This window comes from Nuphar pumila, chromosome 16, assembly GCF_984573655.1.
Source record: "Nuphar pumila chromosome 16, dmNupPumi1.hap1.1, whole genome shotgun sequence".
NCBI lineage: Eukaryota > Viridiplantae > Streptophyta > Magnoliopsida > Nymphaeales > Nymphaeaceae > Nuphar > Nuphar pumila.
Window position 1 is genome coordinate 82,727,623 of NC_143264.1, and position 21,188 is coordinate 82,748,810.

Below are 21,188 nucleotides of genomic sequence, written 5' to 3' on the forward strand. Positions count from 1 at the left end.
GAGAGGAGACACATAGTTTGTCATCCATCTATGAGGGACTCAGAAAAGGAATCCAGGCTCTATTTGGGAGCTGGATGTTGAGATAGGAAATGAGGAATTCAATGGAGTTCAATCAAACTACTCTGACAATGGTTCTTTGGAGAAAGGCAATTGAGGAATTTAGGAAATGGTTGCAGCATTTACTGATTCGTCCTTGCAGTCGAGTATCATTCCAGTTTCATAAACTCCCTCTGAAGACCAGCTCCTAAATAGAGCCTTAAATTTACTAACTGTATGCAACAGCTTGTTACTTTTCCCTTTCACTATTACCAGATTCTTTAGTAAACTTCCAAATGTTTTGAGCACATCTTCAACCGTCAAAGATCAAAAGATCTAATGATAATAAAACATACACATAGAAACTGTGGTGGTTTGATCCTACAATAGATTTACTCATGTGTGATAGGGATAATGAAAGTTGATAAACTGGCTCTTAAGCTGCATGACAACAGCACCTCAGACACATTAATAAAAGAAGGCAAAGGCATATTTATATAAGTATATATGAACCAATCAATATTATCCAAGCTCTCTCTCTCTCAATATCAAGTCAGTTTTTAATATCATATTCGCATTAGACTTCCCCCACTTCAGATTAAAAGTGTGACACAATCAGCAAGAAAAAAACAATAACACGCAAAAATTGTAGGTATGCGCAAAATCTACTTCAAACCAACACAGAAATCATATATGACATAAGAGTATTTGAAATAATATTCACAAAAGCCATAGAAACTCCAAATGGTGCTCATTAGGAATCCTTGTCATGCCTGATTTTCTTATTTATCTCATTGATCATGAACTTGTAAACACAAGCAATAGCTCTAGGATTTCAAATATGAAACAAAAAGAAACCTGAAATACTGATCCCACTGACATTCCTTACCTCTGCATTTTCCATGGCATCTTGAGGAATATTATTTTGGGATTGATCTGGCGGAGCAGTGTTACCTCCAACTGATTCAGATTGGCTCGATGATATGCGGGCTAGAATCCTTTCGATATATGTGACTAGCTCAGAGTGAGTAGCACGTAAATGAGATATTTGTAAGATATGATTGCAATACTGTGGCCACTCTTCCAAGCGGTCCATGAACTGCTCCAATGCTTTGGACCCAAACAAGAACATCTGAAGCAGCAAGTACGCAGCAATATGTCAAGACAATATATTAAAAGAAAAGAAAAGGAAAAAGAAAAAAAAGAGTGTACACACCTTTGAATCAACCGACTTACGCAGAGAATCAAGTACAACTCGTAGAGCAACACCAAGAGTAAGGTGGGATACAAGCTGATGTTTTATGAGCAAACCTGCATCGAGAAGCATAACATAAACATGCACAAGCTACAGATAGAACATCATATCAGAAAACACGAAAATAAATGCATTTGCAAAATTTGGTATATAAGTTCATCAGTGTAGCATCAAAAAGTTATCTAGGCTACAACATTTAGTTGTTCCACAAATAAGATATTATGTTTATTAAATCTTGACATAAATTACCAAAGCACATGACAAGATTATCACTCAAATATATATCAAGCACACAACCGCAATCACCGTGAAGTTAAAGAGGGTCAAGTTTGCATCTACTTTAAATATAAGCCAAATAAAAAGGACAAAGCATACTTATAAAACTCTGGCTGCTGCATGAAATCTAATCAGAGTAAACAAAGCGGTTTTCCATTCATTCAGGCAGAAAGATCAGACTCAGTTTGGTATTCCATACCAATAGGAAAAACCCTCTCTCTAGAAACAAAAAAAAAAGGACACAAGCAAACTAGCTATGAGTGTAATGCGTTCAGCTAGTTGTTTGTTCATGCACTTCTGCAACACCTGTAGTGCTCATCTGTTGTCATGATGCATGTTCCAGCAGCTCAACAGATAAGCACATTTAGTTACTTCTCAATGTCAGCCAGGAACTGACCCCGTGCCAATCTGATAATAAGCAAAAATAGCAGAGTCCCAAGGCAGCAGAACATGCAATTAATTTATGGAATTTCAAACCCATTAATTGGTTTTATTCTGCAGAAAAATTAGAGAGGGAGGATGCAGACCAACTGTTTCCACAAGCCTTCATCATTCATTAGAAAAGAAGCAAACTCACAATCCAATTCATATTCCTTACCAAAAAGAACTGCAGTTATTTTCAGCTGTCTCTCTGGATACCTCTGGAAGAACTTATACTCGTCAAATAGGTTATGGATCATACAATCAAATATCGCGAGCTCCCTGCAAACCCACACAAGAAGCATTTGCCATCAACACTTGAGATTGATAATATTAAAAGATCGATGATTGATAATAATACGCTTCCTCACAGACAATAGCTCCCAAAAGTTAACTTCTAAAAATTAACCAAAAACTGCAATGCAAATGGTTTCCCAAGAATTAGAAAGCAATGAATCATGGTTATAGAACACAAGCCACATAAACAAGCAGACCAGTTTTTTTGGGATGACATTCATTTTAAACACACAAACATGCATTCACACCCATCACTATAAGCCTGTTTAAGATTATTAGCCCCTAAAATTAGTGAGAGGGTATTTTCATGAAGAACTGTGGAATAGCAAACATTATAAAAAAAAACTCAGTAATATACAAGCCAAAAATTCTCCATTTTATGCAAGAAAAGATATTTACACTACAAGAAGGGTTACAGAAAATGAATAGTTGCCAAAAGAAAGGAAGTGTACTCGAGAAGACAAAAAAATGATGCAAAGCAATCTGCGCTATACTAGCTGAGATTCAGTTGGCCTCGTAGGCCCAAGTTTTTAAGTCATTTTGTAAGTGGCATGAACAGCCTCAAGACTCGCAGATCCACCATGAAAGTAAAGGATATTCTCTCCAACCACAGGAATCACCCACTGGTAGTGGTCATAATTTCCACATTTTCAATCATTTTTCTCAAGGTGTTTACCTCCATGCCCCTTGAACATACAACTTAGGAGTCCAAGACCACTCTACTCCCAGTATCTTTCAAGTTTCAAGCAATTGACGTAATGATGTGTTAATATATATATATATATATATATATATATATATATATATATATATATATATATATATATATATATATATACTTGTATATATACATTCGTATATATACAAGTATATGAATACATATATGTATATATATACATATTCTAATTTATTGAAATACCCGATAGGGGTATTATTGTAATTCTGTCAATGTACCTTTCTTTTTCTTTTTTATCTTTTTTCCTTTTTTCCTTTTTGCTTTTTACTTTTTTGTCTTTTTATTTTTCTCTTTAGGATGACCACAAGGGGGCCCACTCTTGTAGTCGTTGGGGCCCCAACGGTCAGATTTCTGACCGTTGGAGCTCCCAACGACCACAAGGGAGCCCCCTTGTAGTCTCTTCTTTAGAGCCTCCCTCCTCTATAAATAGAGGAGGTGTTCTCCTTCTCATGTATGGGTTTAATACCCCTCTCTCTTCTCTTCTTCAATAATATCCAACTTATGACTTTAAGTCATTTCCATATTTGAGAGTTTTTGTGTGTGCACATTTGGTGTTTGTGTTCTTGGCTTTAGTGGTCACTCTTTAAGAGTGACATTTGCTCTATTGGTGCTTCCGCCTCTTTTCATTACATGGTATCAGAGCTCGGTTGGTGATTGGGCTTCTCTTTTGTCATCTTGGAACACGTGTCTCTCAAAGTTTTTGAAGAAAAGAAGAATATTTAGTGTCGATGGAACGTGACTCTAAAGTGGAGCTCTCTTTTAAGCTAAATGGGTCCAACTACCTCATGTGGGCCTCCGCTATGGAAAATCACCTAAGAGGTAAGAAACTTTGGGGTTTTGTTATGGGAACTACTCCTGAACCCTCTCTTGTTCTCACCAAAATTGAAAATGAGATTGAGAAGGCTTTAGATGGCGATGAGTGCATCAAAGCCATTAATGAACATCAATCCAAAATTGAGGATTGGGAAAGTAACCATGCCAAAATTTTGGCATGGTTTATGAACAATGTAGATCTTAAAAATTGTGCTAATATTGCCAAATTTAGAAGGGCCAATGAGGCTTGGTTTTTCCTTAAGGGTATGTATACCCAAAAGGATCTTGCTCGACAATTTTTTTGTCAAGAGAAAATCCGTTCTACCAAACAAATGGACATGAGTGTCCGGGACTATTTTAGCTCTCTAACCCTCCTTTGGGATGAGCTTGCTCTTCTTGAGCCTAAGTGGGTTGCTCCACAAGATATTGAGCTAAGAAGGGAACAAATTGAAAAGGAGCACTTTTTTCAATTCCTTCATGGACTTCGCCCGGAATTTGAACAAGTAAGGGCATCTCTTCTCCATAGAAGCAAAGCCCTACCTATTGAAGATGCCCTTGCCGAGATATGTCAAGAAGAAACTCGACTTGGTTTGAGCATTAAGAGTGATGATGTTTTGGCCGTTACTAGGCCCGGATCTAATGTTAAAGCATATAGACCTCCCCACTTTAACAAAAATAACTATGGACCTAGAAAGGGGATTATATACCATTATTGTAATGAACCGGGGCACATAAGACCGGTTTGCCCAAAGCTTAAAGGAAAAGTTGCCGCGGTTGGAGAAGATTCTCCAAAGAAGGAAGAAAGCACCAAAGAAGGAGATATCAAAGAAACTCTAAATCACATCTCCGAAGTTCTCCAACATCTACTCAAGGCTTCTCCTTCAACATCCGGGGCCGCCATTGCCTACTCTTCATCTCCTCCAGGTATGTGGATACTAGACTCTGGTGTTTCTTTTCATATGACATCTCATAAAAATTCTCTTTCAAATATTTTTTCCGAACCTATATCTTCTTGTGTTTCAACGGCCGATGGTACATCATTAAAAATTGAAAGTATTGGATCTCTTAATTTTAAAAACTTTTTTGTTCCTAAAGTAAGAATCGTTCCTAAAATAAATTTAAACCTTTTTCCGTATCTCAAATTCCCGATCATGAATGCCAAGTCTCTTTCTCACCCAAGGATTGCACCGTACAGGATCTCCAGTCAGGGAAGCTGATTGGGCAAGGCCATAGAAGGGGTGACCTCTATTTTATGGATTTTTTTTACTCTTCCATCTAAGTCATCGTGCAATCTTGTAAAGGACAAAAGTATTGGAATATGGCATGAGAGACTTGGCCATCCAAATTTTGTAAAAATGTCTCTTTTTCCGTTTTTGAACAATACTTGTAAAGACAATCACATGACTTGTAAAGATTGCATTTTTGGGAAATCTAAAGCTATTCCATTTCCACAAAGAAGTTACTTTACCACTCGGCCATTTGAACTTATTCATTCCGATGTGTGGGGACCTTCCCCTATTTTGTCTAAAGGTGGTTTTTCGTATTACGTGGTATTTATTGATGATTTTACTCGATTCACATGGATTTACTTCCTAAGTCGTAAATCCGAAGTTTTTTCCTTCTTTAAAGAATTTCATGCAATGGTCAAAAACCAATTTTTGGGAAATCTATCTATTCTTAGATCCGATTCGGGAGGCGAATATATGTCCAATGATTTTCAAACCTATTTGAAAGAAAATGGAATTTTTCACCAACGTTCTTGCCCCAACACTCCGCAACAAAATGGCCTTGCGGAAAGAAAGCATAGGCACATAATAGAGACTACAAGAACGTTATTAATCTCAAGAAACATTCCAAAATCTTTTTGGGCCGAAGCGGTTCTAACCTCTTCATATCTTATCAATAGAACTCCTTCGTCCTCCTTGAAAAATCTTTCTTCATTTGAAAAACTTTACAATATGTCTCCCGATTATAAAAGACTAAGAATTTTTGGATGTAAATGTTTTGTTTTAACCCACAAGAATGATAAACTTTCCCCTAGGGCTATTGAATGCATTTTTTGGGGATATGGCGAAAAACAAAAAGGATATCGATGTTTTGACATACTTAAAAACAAGCTTTATATCTCTAAAGATGTCACATTCCTTGAAGAGGAAAGTGGTTTTTCGCACCAACCAAATGAAAATATTGATTATTCATTCTTATTTGACTTATTGCCTAAAGATGATCATATTAATCCTAATGAATCCCTTAGTGAAGATCTTGTTGAACATCCAAGCGATGATCAAAACTTAGAAGAAAATGTTTCAAGACAAATACAAGTCTACTCTAGAAGGAATGAAAGGAATCCTCCTTGTGCCCTTGAAAGATTTTCCCAAAATGAGTCCATCGAAGAGACTTCTCAAAGAAGGTCAAATCGGATTTCTAAAATACCAAATAGATTTGTTTCTTATGACTCTTTTTCGCCTAATTTTCGAGCATGTCTACTTGCTCTTCACTCTTTTCATGAACCATCTCATTACAATGATGCTAAGCAATATGCTCATTGGAATGATGCTATGCAACTTGAACTTAATGCCCTTAAAAAGGCACAAACTTGGGAAATCATTGATCCTCCCAATGGCAAGAAACCCATTGGATGTAGATGGGTTTTTAAAGTGAAAACTAAGAGTGATGGTTCATTGGAAAGATATAAGGCTAGGTTGGTAGCCAAGGGATATGCCCAAGAGTATGGGGTAGATTATGATGAAACCTTTGCCCCCGTTGCTCGAATGACTAGTGTTCGAGCTCTTATTGCTATAGCCGCAGTTAAAAAATGGTCAATCTTTCAACTAGATGTCAAAAATGCCTTTTTGAATGGTAATTTAAATGAAGAAGTGTATATGGAACCGCCTCCGGGTATGGATTTAAATGGAAAAATTTTGAAATTAAAAAAGGCCTTATATGGTCTTAAGCAAGCTCCTGAAGCTTGGTATGATAGGTTTAGTAATGTATTAATAAATTTAGGTTTTTCTTCTTGTTATACTGACACTGCTCTTTTTGTTAAAAGGACAGGTGACTCCATTATTATGCTTCTGCTGTATGTTGATGATATGATCATCACTGGGAATGACAAAAAGGGAGTAGATAATGTAAAGTCCATGTTAAAAGAAATTTTTGATATGTCTGACCTTGGTTATTTGAGATATTTTTTAGGGATTGAAGTGGCTTATTCCCCGCGATGATACATCTTATCTCAGATGAAATTAGCTGCTGAAATTTGTGCCAAATCAGGAATATCTGATGAAAAGAAAGTTGAGACTCCTGAAGTCATTAATGCAAAACTGAGACTTGAAGATGGTGTTCTTCTTGAGGATCCAACCCCCTACCGTCAATTAATCGGATCTCTCACCTATCTATCCATCACACGTCCAGACATTGCTCATGCGGTTCATGCAGTAAGTCAGTTTCAGCATGCACCTACTTCAGTTCATATGGCAGCCGTATTGAGAATTGTCAGATATATCAAAAATACTATATCCAAGGGACTCTTCTTATCCTCTTCCTCCTCTCTTGACTTAACTGCTTTTACTGATACTGACTGGGGAGGAAATCCCAATGATCATATCTCAATAACCGGTCTTTGTATTTTTTTAGGTGAATCCCTCATTTCGTGGCGATGCAAGAAACAGCAGAAGGTCTCACTGTCATCCACTGAAGCTGAATATCGGGCCATGGCAATGACAACTATGGAAATCGTATGGCTCAGAAGTCTCCTTGCTGACATGGGCATCCTCATTTCTACTCCCACCAAGCTCTGCTATGACAACAAAAGTGTGATTTACATTGCTAGCAATCACACCTTTCATGAGCGGACCAAGCATATTGAAATGGACTGCCATTATATTCGAGACGAATACCTCAGAGGGACTATCTCATTACCATATGTTACTTCAGAGCATCAACTAGCTGACTTCTTCACCAAGGCGCTCCCAACTCCACGATTCATGTTTCTCCTTAGCAAACTTTCGGTCTTCTCCCCGTAAAGTTTGAGGAGGCGTGTTAATATATATATATATATATATATATATATATATATATATATATATATATATATATATATATATACTTATATATATACATTCGTATATATACAAGTATATGTATACATATATGTATATATATACATATTCTAATTTATTGAAATACCCGATAGGGGTATTATTGTAATTCTGTCAATGTACCTTTCTTTTTCTTTTTTATCTTTTTTCCTTTTTTCCTTTTTACTTTTTTGTCTTTTTATTTTTCTCTTTAGGATGACCACAAGGGGGCCCACTCTTGTAGTCGTTGGGGCCCCAACGGTCAGATTTCTGACCGTTGGAGCTCCCAACGACTACAAGGGAGCCCCCTTGTAGTCTCTTCTTTAGAGCCTCCCTCCTCTATAAATAGAGGAGGTGTTCTCCTTCTCATGTATGGGTTTAATACCCCTCTCTCTTCTCTTCTTCAATAATATCCAACTTATGACTTTAAGTCATTTCCATATTTGAGAGTTTTTGTGTGTGCACATTTGGTGTTTGTGTTCTTGGCTTTAGTGGTCACTCTTTAAGAGTGACATTTGCTCTATTGGTGCTTCCACCTCTTTTTATTACATGATGGTGTTGACTTGCCATCAAGTAGCCTACCTTCAAGAGGATATCTAAGCTCAAAGGTTTGTGGATACAGTCCATTATCCCCCAAAAAAATTTGAGGGGCATCATTACCTCTATCATTCAAGAGGAGCTTATAGCAAGATTTCACCCGAAAAGGTACCCCTTGCATCGACTTTCCAGACAATGGTGTCATGTAAAAAATTGACCTTTTCTACATTCAATAATGTTCATAAAATTCACCCACAGGCAAAAACAAAACCACTCTGAGGTGCATGTACAAAGCATAATAGCCCCGAGGCGTGCGCCTCATACGCCTTAAGGCGAGGCGCGCCTCATACGCCTTGAGGCAAGGCACGTCTTGAATTTTTTAGTCAAATGAGGGTCAAAGCCCTCATTTGACCAAAAATTAGGGTTCTTTTACGCAATTTTAACTAAGTTGCTAGTAAAAAGGGCATTTACTACCCTGTTCAAGCCCGTTGACAGTAAGTACGTCCGGCAAAGCCAACACGACCAGGTCTCTAATCCTAGGGGTGGTTTCTATATGTAAATATAAAGAAAAGGGCATGATAAATGCACAGGCAGTGCGAGGTAAGGGTGTCAATGGGTTGGTGTTACGAAAACCGCGAGCAAGAAACAACCGAAGGAAACAAAACACAACAAGAACACACAGATTTATGTGGAAAAAACTCCCCTCAAATTCGAGAGGGAGTAAAAAACCACGGCCGCCCAGAGGAAAAACTGTATTGCTCTTTCTCGACAGATACAAGAGAGAAAGAAAAGAAAAAATTTATACAAGGCACGGGCGACAGCCCTAAACCTAAACAAATCGGGTTTAATTCATAAAACATCGAGTCTCAAACATAAGCCCAAAAAAAATTCTTCCGGTGGGCGCTGCCCCCCTAAAAACCCCCGCCAAGGGCGCCCCCCCCGGGACCCGCACCAGGGGGAAGCCCCCGGACCCCCCTTACTGCAAGGGCAAAAACTCTGAATCAGGCTCCACAACTCATCAATTGGACCTATGTTAAAATGAGTGAGTCCAAACCTAAATTTGACTAAGTAATATAGGTATCAGATCAAGATTCAGGTTTAACTGGATTTTTATAAGAAAAACTATACCCAGTTCCGATAAAAATTACATAAACTAGACCCAGTCCATGCCTGGCAAAATAATATTTTTAATTATTTTACATTGAAAATTTGAGAATCTTAACCAAAACTTCGGTCAGACCTGGTTTGGTATAAAATTTTATAAACCATAACCAGCCCATATAATAATCGAACCTCATGGGTCCAACCCATATAATAATCGGACCTTTTGTTAAAGCTAAAACGCATTTTCTAATTATGACATGATATTGTTAATGCTAATATGCATTTCGTTGTTAATGTTAATTTTTTATTTAATGAATGCTCATGTTTTATTTCTTAGATACTTACATAGATCAAGTTTTTACATGTTAATCTCATATTTTTTCAGTATTTATTTGAGATTTTTTATTTCTTGTTGGTTGTTGCTTCATCAATAAAGAATTTTTTATTTATTTATAATTTTAGATATTTTTTATAGTTTTTTTAAGTTTTAGAAAAAAACTTTGAGGCTTACTCTTTACGCCTCGAGGCTTACGCCTCGAGGCTTACGCCTCGCCTCAGATTTTGGTGGAGCGCCTCGCTATGCCTCGACGCTTTGCACAACACTGGTTGACCATTTTACAAATATTTACAACCTCAGGTTCATTCATGCTCATGATGTCACCAGCAAATAAGACCTTGACTTTAGGCCCTTATAAGTGGCAGTAAGACCTCACTAAAAGCTATGAGACATAAAGTAGATATAAAAGAGTGTAGGGAACTCAAAAACACTGCATCTATTGAGCAAGAATAATCTAAAAATATGCCAAGGTCCCCGATAAGTCTGAGGGGGGAAGTTTTGGAAAATGACCTCAAATTTTGTATGTACAAACCTACTATCAGAGGATCCGCTAAAACGGGCAAGCATTTGAATCATGGCATCCATTGACAATTGCTCTGCAAACAATTGGTGAAAGTAAGAGTTAGCTTCTGCCTCAATATCGTCTGGATATCCCTCTGGTGATGATGACTCTGTAGCTCCGCCACTCTGTAGCCGTGGGTTTGCATGAACTGTTGCTGCATGCAATCTTTTTATTTCATCAAGAAGCTGGCGAGAGACAAGCTGCCCCGAATGAGCTTGAAGAACCTGTTGGAAACAACATAAGCATAGCAAAACAGCTCTAAATTCCAGCATAATACCAACCTGGAAAATCAGTTGTAAAACCAAAGGACGAAACAATATTAACCTTGAAAAACGTGGACATAATCTCTGGAGAAAGACTTGAACCACCCCCAGAATGTTGAAAAGGATTGGCCGGTGCATCACTTGTAGCATCAAAAAGCATTCTTTCTTTCAAGAACTTAAGGCAACCCTAAAAGAAATCGAAGAAGGTTAATACAAATGGTTTATTTTATATTGATTTAATAGTTCTATATTTAAGCATATTAATATACCTCAAAAAATGTGTCTTTATAGATGATTAGATTTTCACTCAACCATTTTTCAAGATCCATAAATTCCTTCTTAGATGCAAGAGCAGATAACTTAGTACTGAAAGAGAACGGGCTCATATCCAACACAGTGTGTAGGATCTGCAAAAAAAATGGAAACATAATCATAATAGATGGACAAATACACAGGATAGGACAAAAATTACCAAAGATTGACCCGACAGCAAGCTCAAATAGAAAAAATCAAAGTGCAGAGGTTCATTTGAATCCACAGTGTGTCGTCTGAAACCAGCCAATTCCTTCTAGTCTATAACAGGTTCAATTTCAAAGATGAAAAGCCAAATCAAGGCTCAAACAGCTACTTACAAGGACCATAATGCAAATCATTATCCACAAGAGGAGGACAGCAAGGAAATGTAACCGCAAAACCTAGACACATTGAATCATCGTACATGTGCAAAAACCAACACATTTCTAACAAATGGGAGTTTCAGTTTACCTTTAGTTCATGACAAATCTCCACAATTCTCAAAGCACTGTCTGGATCAGTACTATGAATATCTATAAATCCCCGCAAAACTAGATCACGGTTAACAAGCCAAAGCTGATGAATACTGTCATTTTTTGGATCATTCCCGACAACCATAGGGAAGATGGTGGAAGATAACTCAAACTGGATAAGGTTAAATGCAGTCTGCAATGAAGTAAAGAACATTAACAGGATCCACTTTATAACAGCACATAATTATTACAAAAATAGAAACTCGTACATTTGTCTGAGCAACCCCAACAAGCAAAAGCTCAGGGCAATGCTTGAGAGGCTGCTCAAGCAATACTCGCACAGTATCAGCATGACCCCTTTCCGCCAGTTCACACAACACCTGCAAAAGATCAAGACAGATCCACGACTGATTTGGGAAAATATGTGGGATCCTGCTTCCTTGAGGCCAATCCATGTAAGACTGCAGAAACCAAAGACCGAGTTGGATGTCAGTACCATTCAATATTTGTGAAAAGTTGAATTCCCATGACATTTCACATGTACAGTAGTATCAGTAATGTAAAAGAGTATGTATGGCTGATATACCAATTTCCGTGCAGCATGTGAAAATGTGAATATTTCTGGTGGTGCAGAAATAGCATACTTCAAAAATGACAGCTGTCCTTCAGCATTTTTCCATGTAACACCGGTTACAGCATGAAGTGGGAAAGGCTCCTGACAAAAGAACGTGCAATTTTCAAAATTTAACCCCACTTTCATCATAGACTTTTAAATAATCAGATCTAACAACACCAACACACGTGAGATGTACCTGGCATGCATTTTTATATAGAGACATGAGAAGCAAGAAAGCCTTTTCATCAGGCAAATAAAATCCTTCGTGGTCCAGGTTTTCCATGACAGATTTCCAATTAGTTTCAGGTGCCTGAAGGTTGCCACATGCAAACAGACAATGAGAATTAGTTTTATTGTGTGTTTACTACCATAACTAGTCATATCAAGTTAAAAAGGAAACCACTTCACAGAAACACTGTGAGATCAACATAACGAACTCACAAGCTGCTTAATTGAATCTAGAAGGACATCAATGTTCCAGGAATTCATCCATGAAGAATCAGCCACTGAACTGTTACCAAGAGCAGAGCAGAAAGTTGCATACATGTTTTGACTATCGTCAAGGCCAGTATGTGTACGCACAATGGTGCTAATTATCCTTGCAATAGCAACTTCACTAAGTGGTGAATATATTGAAAGTATCTCTTTACAATGGGAACCACTAAGGGTACATCCATAGCCCAATTCCTTTATGATATCCACCATGCTTATTTCTTTCTGTATCTCAGCTAACAAAGCATCAAAATCATGTTCAGTGGACTCACAGAAAAAGTCCAAACTCCTGCAAAAAGCAATTGCTTCATTTATGGAAAGGAAAAGAGAATGGGATTCAGACCTACCATATCTCCAAGATTTGACATACCTCAAACTGTTGGGTTCACTAAAGGAATCAGAAAGCATTGGGGACAGTATAAAAGGAGTTTTCTCCTTCATCTGCACTAAAGACAACATTCTTATAAAAGCATCAACATGTTTTGAGAGTCCCTCACACCGATAGAGAAACACAATAATGTTCTGAATTTCAGCGTTAGATGCTATACGAGTAGGATTTGCACACAATTCCTCGATCTGAACCATGCAGAGATTTTGCCCTGAAAAGAGACAAATGCTATTACTCAGCAGACTTCCCACACAGCAGACAGCATGCATATCAAACACACGTGAAAGTGAATCACTTGCCTTTCATTCTAACATCCATATCGGCCGAATCTGACAAAGCCAGTCCAATACCAATCTTCTCAGGGACCGAGAGATGCAGTGCCTTGGATAGATCTTCAAGATAGCCATCATTTACCTGTGTCCTTAATGACTGACAAAAGACGGTACTGAAATTTGGTCTATCCAACAAATATCTGAATATAACAGAAAGGAGATCTGATTTCAACTGCATGCTCTGCAGATCTCCATCATGAAATTTGAATTGATCTAAGCAGGTTTGCAGGAGCAAAATGCAGCCATCGATTCCATATTCAACAAACTGCATGCAAAAAACACCAGATTGTAATAAAATAATGCAAAGCAAAGATCAAACTGAAAAGGAATCTAAATTTACCAACACAAAAAACTGTAAGATTTTACAAATGATACCATGATAACATCAATGAGCAATCGCATACCAGCCGAGAAAATGATTCAAAATTTGCACTACAGTGCAATTATGCATCTCCAAAAATATAAATGAAGAACTTACAACGTTTATCACAGAAGAGTAATCACCATATGCAGTTAAAACTTGACATAGGTTCAATCATTCAACACAATGAAACAAGTTCCTCCAGGACGACATATTTTAGGAAATTCACAAATTAAAGAAGAAACATAAAAAGTTAACTCTTGCCAACTAATTTGAGCTTTGAAGAAACAGCACCATACAACCAGTCTTATTTGCATGGGGCATGGTTAGGAAAAAGCAACTTAATGTAATACTTCAGTGCTTTGTCCAGATAATGAATTTTTCAAAATTTTAATTCAGATACTATTTGCAAGTTGGTGGTGCTGCATGTGTGTTGCACGCTGCTCTACTGTCCACACAAAAAGAGGAAGGTCTGAACTTTTTTCAGCTAGCAACCAACATAAAACTGGGTAGGTTTTCTAATCGCTAATTTCTATGTCACATAGGTGTGGTTGCGGATGCGGGTGAGGGTACGGGTGCAGATGCAGCACTTTAAAAAACTTGGGTGCAGGGAGGATATATATATATATATATAATTTTTAACAGGTGTATGTGGGTGCATTTATGTATTTATATATATAATATTAGATAAAAATGGACTTGATTAGGGTTAACTGAATCTACTTTTGGATAGAAATGGACCTCAATGTGGTTAACTTCACCTAACACAAAGGAAGTTGTGTCCAAGTGTGCGGGTGCGACGCGGGTGTGGTGCCCTGTTAGAAGAGTCCGTGTTACATAGGCTAATTGTAATGCAGACACCATTGTGCAAATGAATGGCATTCGCCTCATTTCCATAAGGTTAGACAACCACCGATTTGCCTAAATGATAGAAGACATCTTTGATCTTTCCAGCTTAGACCAGTAAAATGCACATAGCTACCCCATGCCACTGATATTCACATTCTCAGATTGAAAAGGTTGCAGAAATAGAGCATAAGAAGTATAACTTTGATTCTAGATCAATCAGATAGTGGAATGCTAATCAAGCTAGACAGAGGGCAGCTTGCTTTCCAAAGTGCAAAGTGGGTATGCTAGCTTTTTCTACCAAGGTATGTATATTTTGTTTAAGAAAAGTGATATGCAGGACACCCAAAAAAATTACGACAAAAGAATGGAAAGCATGCCTACAAAGTATACAGATGAAGGGGGAACCCCATTCCCAAGAAGAATGAGCCAGTACAAGAGAGCTAAGTGCCCAAACCATTAGATATTGACCCAAGTGTGGATTTCCCTTTGCATCTGGTTGTGCAAGTCCAGGGCATGAGAAGCCACAGCCACAAAGATATGAAAATTCCATTTTCTCCAAATCAGCGATCAAGCTGTAAGAAACCATCACCTCCACACATCGAGTCATTTTTTTCCTCTTCCCCACCACAGGCTGTGAGAAGATTTCAGCAAGATGACTCAGTGGAGCTGGAATCAGCCTCCTCTGGCCAAGCCAAACCAAGCCAAGTGTATCCTAAAGGAAACACAATGGTCAAAACCATGAGGCACAGATTCAACAATCACGAGGCAAATGAATGACATCCTCTCACTACAATCTCCACATTTTGTGACGTGTCAAGCCACCCAAGGCAGGCTATCATTGTTTTATGATTTTTACCTGAATAACTAAAAATATAAAGAATCCACGTACATTGACTTTTCTCATAATACTCTCAAAAAAAAGTCCCAGACCCATCTATAATCAGAAACATTTTAACAGTAAGAACAGAGTTGGCAAACCCACCGAGTCGACTCGGAAATCGCCCGAGCCGACTTGGATCGGACACCAAATGGGTCACCGATTCAGGTTACTGGTCCTAATGCCTATTATAAACTTTTTATCATGTATTTTATGATTTAATGCACAATTCTTATACAAAGGCACTTGATGCGAAGAATCTAATACTGTTCAATGAAAATGTTAATGATCATGTATAGTTATACATTTTTTTGCTTAACCGACGACATATTACAGTTTGAAGTTTAGTTATTTTCATGTCTTATTCATGTGCTTACGCTATAAAATATAGAGTTCTAACTCGTCCGAGTCACTGAGTCAACCCACTGACTCACGAGTCAAGGGTTGGGTGATCCAAGCCCGAGTCAGGAGTTTGCCAACTATGAGTAAGAATATGTGTCTAAAGCTTGAACCAGGACCATTGATGGTTCATCAGTTTGGAAAATTTTCAGAACTATTTATATGGCACTGTAATAAAAGAAAGAAAATATGACCACGGTTACAATATGAATATAAAAGCTGGAGCCATGCTTGCAGATATTAGGTTGTTGATCTGGAAGGCTTGTGGATGACAAGTCATCTCCTATAAACTTTAATGTGGACAATAACTACCTAACAGGCAACTGATTGATGATATTGGAGCATGTACATCAAGTGAATGACCAGATCCAAACTGTACATAAGACACAACGATTCAGAGATTGAAATCATTGTTTTGCTTCAAAATGACTGAATATCATATGTTCTAGTGATTGGAACAAATGATTCCCATATTTCCAGTTCTTTTTTCTCCATATGGTTGTTTTCAGTTCCTTCAACATGAAGCATCGGTAAAAATAAAAAAGGGGTTTGTCTGACAACACATAAATCGTAAAAGTGAAAATGGCAAGCAACCGATAAGCTTCTAACTAATTCTGAAAGTTTTAACCACTAATAGTTAGACAAATAGTGGTGGTGTTACTTAATAATAGAACTTCCGGTTGGGTGATCAATTTATGTTTCTCTAAAGCAAAATTTCAATTGAGAGGGTTGGAAATATACAGGAGTTGGCAGGGGTGGGTGCGTATGATGGAGAAAAAACAGGGGCAGTGTCATAGGCATCATCAAGTCTTATCCTAATTACAGGGGTCGACCTTACAAATATTGTTTCTCCTTTCTATCTACTGCTATGCTCTGCCACTAAACAACCTTTCATATCACCTCTCGCTGCATCTTCCCAATTCTCTAACGAACTTCCACTTTTCCTATTCCCTGCATCGTGTCAAACATTCTTAGTCACACAATAAGCTCATACGTTCTTCAACGACATTCTCTAATTTTCTTCTCTTTTCTTGCTTGTACTCCTATACGTCTTCTAACGTATTCACTCTTCCATGTAACTTCATGCATTCATGTTAACATATGCATTTCGACCATATGTACACTCTCTGCTGCCACTTTCTAGTTGCCCAATACTGAGCATCTTCAATTAAAAATACGTAATCTTTCTTCCTTAAAGAGGTGGTATGACGACCCAAGTTCTTGACTTCTATGTGAACTGAATTCATTGGCAAACAAATTCCCCGAACGGACTGCGCAGCTGGGCACCAGATTTCACAAACTTTTCATTTTCTTCCACGACAAGACATCATGCATGGTTTCATGGACCACGCATACATGTCCCTCCACTAAACAGACCATCTTGATCGTACACTTCCATCGAACACCCAGCAAAATCGCCTACAACGGCAACCGAACAACTTTCGCACCAACGCTAAAGAAATTACATGTATTCAACAAAGCACCCCCCTACATAAACGATTGTCATGTTCCACCCAAGACATCCATAACAATTGCCCTATTCATGGTAGTCAAAACACTGAAAACAACAATAACAAAAATAACCCGCAACGACAACGAAAAAAATTAGAGGAAGTACGATTCAGGAGCAACGAATTCGATCATCATCGAGCGTGGAATTTGCGTCATGAGTGTTAGCATAGATTCAAGAAAGCGGTCATTGCCGCGCCTTTCGAATCGCGATAAGCAACACGTTCGACGACGACGGCGAACATAAAATAACTTCGAGAAAACATAAAAGGAGGGACATAGGGAGTCGGGGAAACCTCGTACCTGGCAAAGGTCGTGGAGAACCGATTGGTAGTTGGAAATGGTGAGAGAGTGAAGCAGCGAGGAAACCTCGGCCGAGAGGGTGGGCGAAAACGGAAGCATCGCGAGAGCAAGGGAGCGAATGAATTTGGGGGGAAACGAAGAGGAGAGAAGGGGGTGGATCTTCGGATGAGGGGATTTTTGGGCGCACAGTGAGAGCCCGATCGCTTCTTCGAGACGGGAAAGATGAGCGAAGAGAGAGAGATAAAAGACTCGTGTCGCCAAAATTACGATATTGTGCTCGCGTTTTTTTATCAAGGTCGGAAATGGGTTTTAACTACGACTGGGTTTAGTTGACTCGTGGTCTAACCGTGAGGGTCAGGGCATGAATCCAACCTTGGATGGCTTGCAAGCAATAGGTTTAGAGTTCAAATCCTATTGCTCACAATTTTGAAACTCTTGTTTTAGTTTGAAAGATGATCGTACTGCCCTTTATAATAATGGTAAGTGTTCATAAAATATAGCAATATTTCTTGCATATACACCCACTGGTTTTAAGCTAAATTTGTGGCCATTTATGATGATTTGACCCATTAACTAAAACATACGAGCAACTTTAGCTATCACTGAATAACAAAACTTAATTGTGATGATAGAATAAACGAACTCAATTGTTATAGAACAAAATTCAATTAAGATGATAGAATAAGTGAAAATCAATTGCTATATAATGGAAAATTTCAATTCCATTGATAGAATAACGAAACTCAACTGCGGCAATATAATAGCGAATCTCAATCGTGATACCTATTGTTTTTTTTTATTACTTGTTTTTTTCACTCCACACTCATCATCCTCATTACCATCATCACTGCTACCACCATCATCATCACTACAGTGATGGTGGATGGAGGTAGTAGCAATGGTAATGATGGTATGGTAGTGGTGGTGATGGTGGTGGTGACGGTGATGATGATGATGGGATAATGGGGGTATAGTGAAAGAAAAGTAGCCATAAAAAAAAGAGTCGCGCAATTGAGATTTGCTATTATTTCACAGCAGCTGAGTTTCACTATTTGGTGGAAGGGAAAGTCACTTTTAAGTTTTAGTGAAAGGGTAAAATTATCATAAATGTTTACAATGTTAACAAAAAAAATGAGAGGAATATTGAGATATTTTGTGGACACTCTTGAATACAAATGTTTACAGTTATTTTATGTATTTATTTTGTAAATGCGCCTGAGTGGGCTTGGCTCAGTAGTTTTAAGGTCTAAATTCTAATATCTTCAACTACGAAATGGCTTAGTAGCTAGCTCATGACTAACACAATTAACTCAGGGTTTTCATGAGCTAAAGTTCAGCTCAACACAAGCAATGAACCGAGCTTGAACACTCTTTGTTCGCCTCATTTACCATGCCTATCTACATATGTAATAAGCATGGTTCGGCTCTGAATTGCGAAGTTATGACATGCAAGCAGGATTAGGGATGGCAGTGGACCAGGGGAAAGCGGGCCCCCGCCCCGCCTCGCCCCGTTTGGACCTGGGATGAAGGGTATGAAACGGGGATGGAGGCGGGGACGAAGGTTAAAATCCATCCCCGTCCGGGGGTGGAGGCGGGGATGGACGTGCACTTTTCCCCACCCCGCCCCGATCCCTGCCTCATCCCCGCCCCGACCACTTTTCCCCGCCCCGCCTCATCCCCGTTTGAACCGGGGATGGAGGACATGAAACGGGGATGGAGGATAAAATCCATTCCCGGTCGGGGATGGAGGATAAAATCTTGAGGCGGGGCGGGGGTGGAGACCTTGTCCCCCGCCCCGCCCCACCCCACTGCCATCCCTAAGCAGGATTCTATGGGGCTTATAAAAACCAGTGGCCCACAATGCGTTAATTATATTTTCTCTAACGGAAAATCATGTGTTTGGCCGAGAGGTGCCATGTTATCCATAGTTTTGTTTTGGAGCCTGCAGTGTAAAACTCCATGAATATTTTCCCAAGAAAATCATGGATAGTTTCTTGGATTCAAGAAAAAGCTTCACGCAATGTAAACTGGCCATGGTTTAGGGACGACATACAAACGACCTAAGAAAAAAAACAAAACATCAGCTAGAGGCTCAGCCCATAAGGAATGGGTTTCGCAATCAGGTTTGGGCCCAACTGATAAAAGCTCGGGTCTAAACAAGTTAATTATGGTCTGGCATGGGGATGCACATGAACTAGACTTGGTTGGATATCCGATCTGAATATGAGATGATATTTCCAGCCACAGTTATTTCAAATAAGATCCGATTATGCACTTAATCAACCTATTTAGGTTTTGGATCAATATCTGTGTTGGACCCATATTCGGTTGGAATCAAATCCAATTTGTTTGCAAATTGTACAGGTAAATTGTTTGTTTTTAGCCCCTTTTTTAGAATTTTCATATTCACATCAATCCTGGATCCAGCCTTATTTATTCAGGTATCGTTTGGATTCCGGATCTGGGTTTGAATACCTCCTAAAACTTCTCCTTTAAAAAAGGAGAACATTTAAAAAACACATATAAAGTTTTGACATTAACAAAAAGCATAACTAAGCTTTTGTTATTATTAAAAACATGTTGTTAATCAAAAGCACACTTCCATCAACTTAACTTGGGTTTATCACTAAATCAAATTTAATTAATAAGATAAAGCCACTGTCTTGCCCTCAAAACAACAAAACTTACTAAAAAAATCACACATGTAAAGTTAAGTTGTGGCAATACTAACAACACAGTAACTTTTGGTAATTATAACACATATTTAACAGCCTTAAAAAAAACACACACACACACACACATTTAACAACAACTTTGACAGAAGTAAGCCCCAGAATATTTTGATTAATCATGAACGAATTTACTGACAAAGACGTAGATGGCACTTACTTTTGGCATCATTTCTGATTTGGTCGAAACCAAAAGAACATGACAAACATGGCCAATTTACAACTCCAAATATGACAAATCAGGCCAAATAAGAAATAAAGGAAAAAAAAAACAGTTCAGCAAATCTACCTGAAACTAAATATTGAAATATTTCTGAAACAATTGGTTTGAAAGACATACTGTGTGGTTCGGTTTCAATTTTTCTCTCAAAATATTGATTTCATTAATCTTTTTCTGAAGGGTGTTATGTATTAATGTACATATTTAATATTTAACTTGTTCATGATTAATCCAATATTACAATCTTCATGCTCTTAACTTATGTTAAGATCTACACATGAGTTACTGTTAACACAAGAACAACCCAATATTGCCTAACCCAAGCTTTCTGTCGAAAAGGAAAGAAAAGAAAAAAATTCCAAAAAACTCTGTACGACTTCGGGTCGGGTTAGGGTCAATCACGTTCCGGTCCGTATCCGGTCCATCTGCACGCGACTCAGGCATCTATCTTACCACGTTCGAAGAAAAGGAGAGAGGAAAAATGGCGGCAATGGCAGAGGGAGAGGAGAAATCCGGGGCTTCTCCAGCCGGCGAAGCCCTAACTTCCGGTGTCAATTCCTCGTCGGAAGTCAAGTCGTGGATCGAATACGCGGTCGAGCAGGCGGAGTCGTTCGGCCAAATCCTCCAAGAA

General features: G+C 38.4%; 1 protein-coding gene across 5 annotated transcripts in view; it reads right to left on the reverse strand.

The window, feature by feature from the left end:
• LOC149813861 (uncharacterized) overlaps positions 1-17,812 on the reverse strand; it is a 65,639-nt gene extending 47,827 nt beyond the window's left edge. For all 5 annotated transcript variants that reach the window (XM_089991813.1, XM_089991812.1, XM_089991811.1 and 2 more), the window contains exons 1-14: positions 17,609-17,812; positions 13,278-13,575; positions 12,961-13,189; positions 12,540-12,879; positions 12,295-12,408; positions 12,069-12,197; positions 11,752-11,943; positions 11,481-11,675; positions 10,985-11,122; positions 10,777-10,902; positions 10,423-10,676; positions 2,166-2,269; positions 1,253-1,347; positions 926-1,168 (exon numbers count right to left, since the gene is read on the reverse strand). In XM_089991813.1, the coding sequence (XP_089847939.1) occupies positions 926-1,168; positions 1,253-1,347; positions 2,166-2,269; positions 10,423-10,676; positions 10,777-10,902; positions 10,985-11,122; positions 11,481-11,675; positions 11,752-11,943; positions 12,069-12,197; positions 12,295-12,408; positions 12,540-12,879; positions 12,961-13,189; positions 13,278-13,575; positions 17,609-17,707 (2,556 nt within the window). In that variant the 5' untranslated portion in view covers positions 17,708-17,812. The remainder of the gene's footprint in view (positions 1-925; positions 1,169-1,252; positions 1,348-2,165; positions 2,270-10,422; positions 10,677-10,776; positions 10,903-10,984; positions 11,123-11,480; positions 11,676-11,751; positions 11,944-12,068; positions 12,198-12,294; positions 12,409-12,539; positions 12,880-12,960; positions 13,190-13,277; positions 13,576-17,608) is intronic.
• Between the last annotated feature and the right edge of the window lie 3,376 nt (positions 17,813-21,188).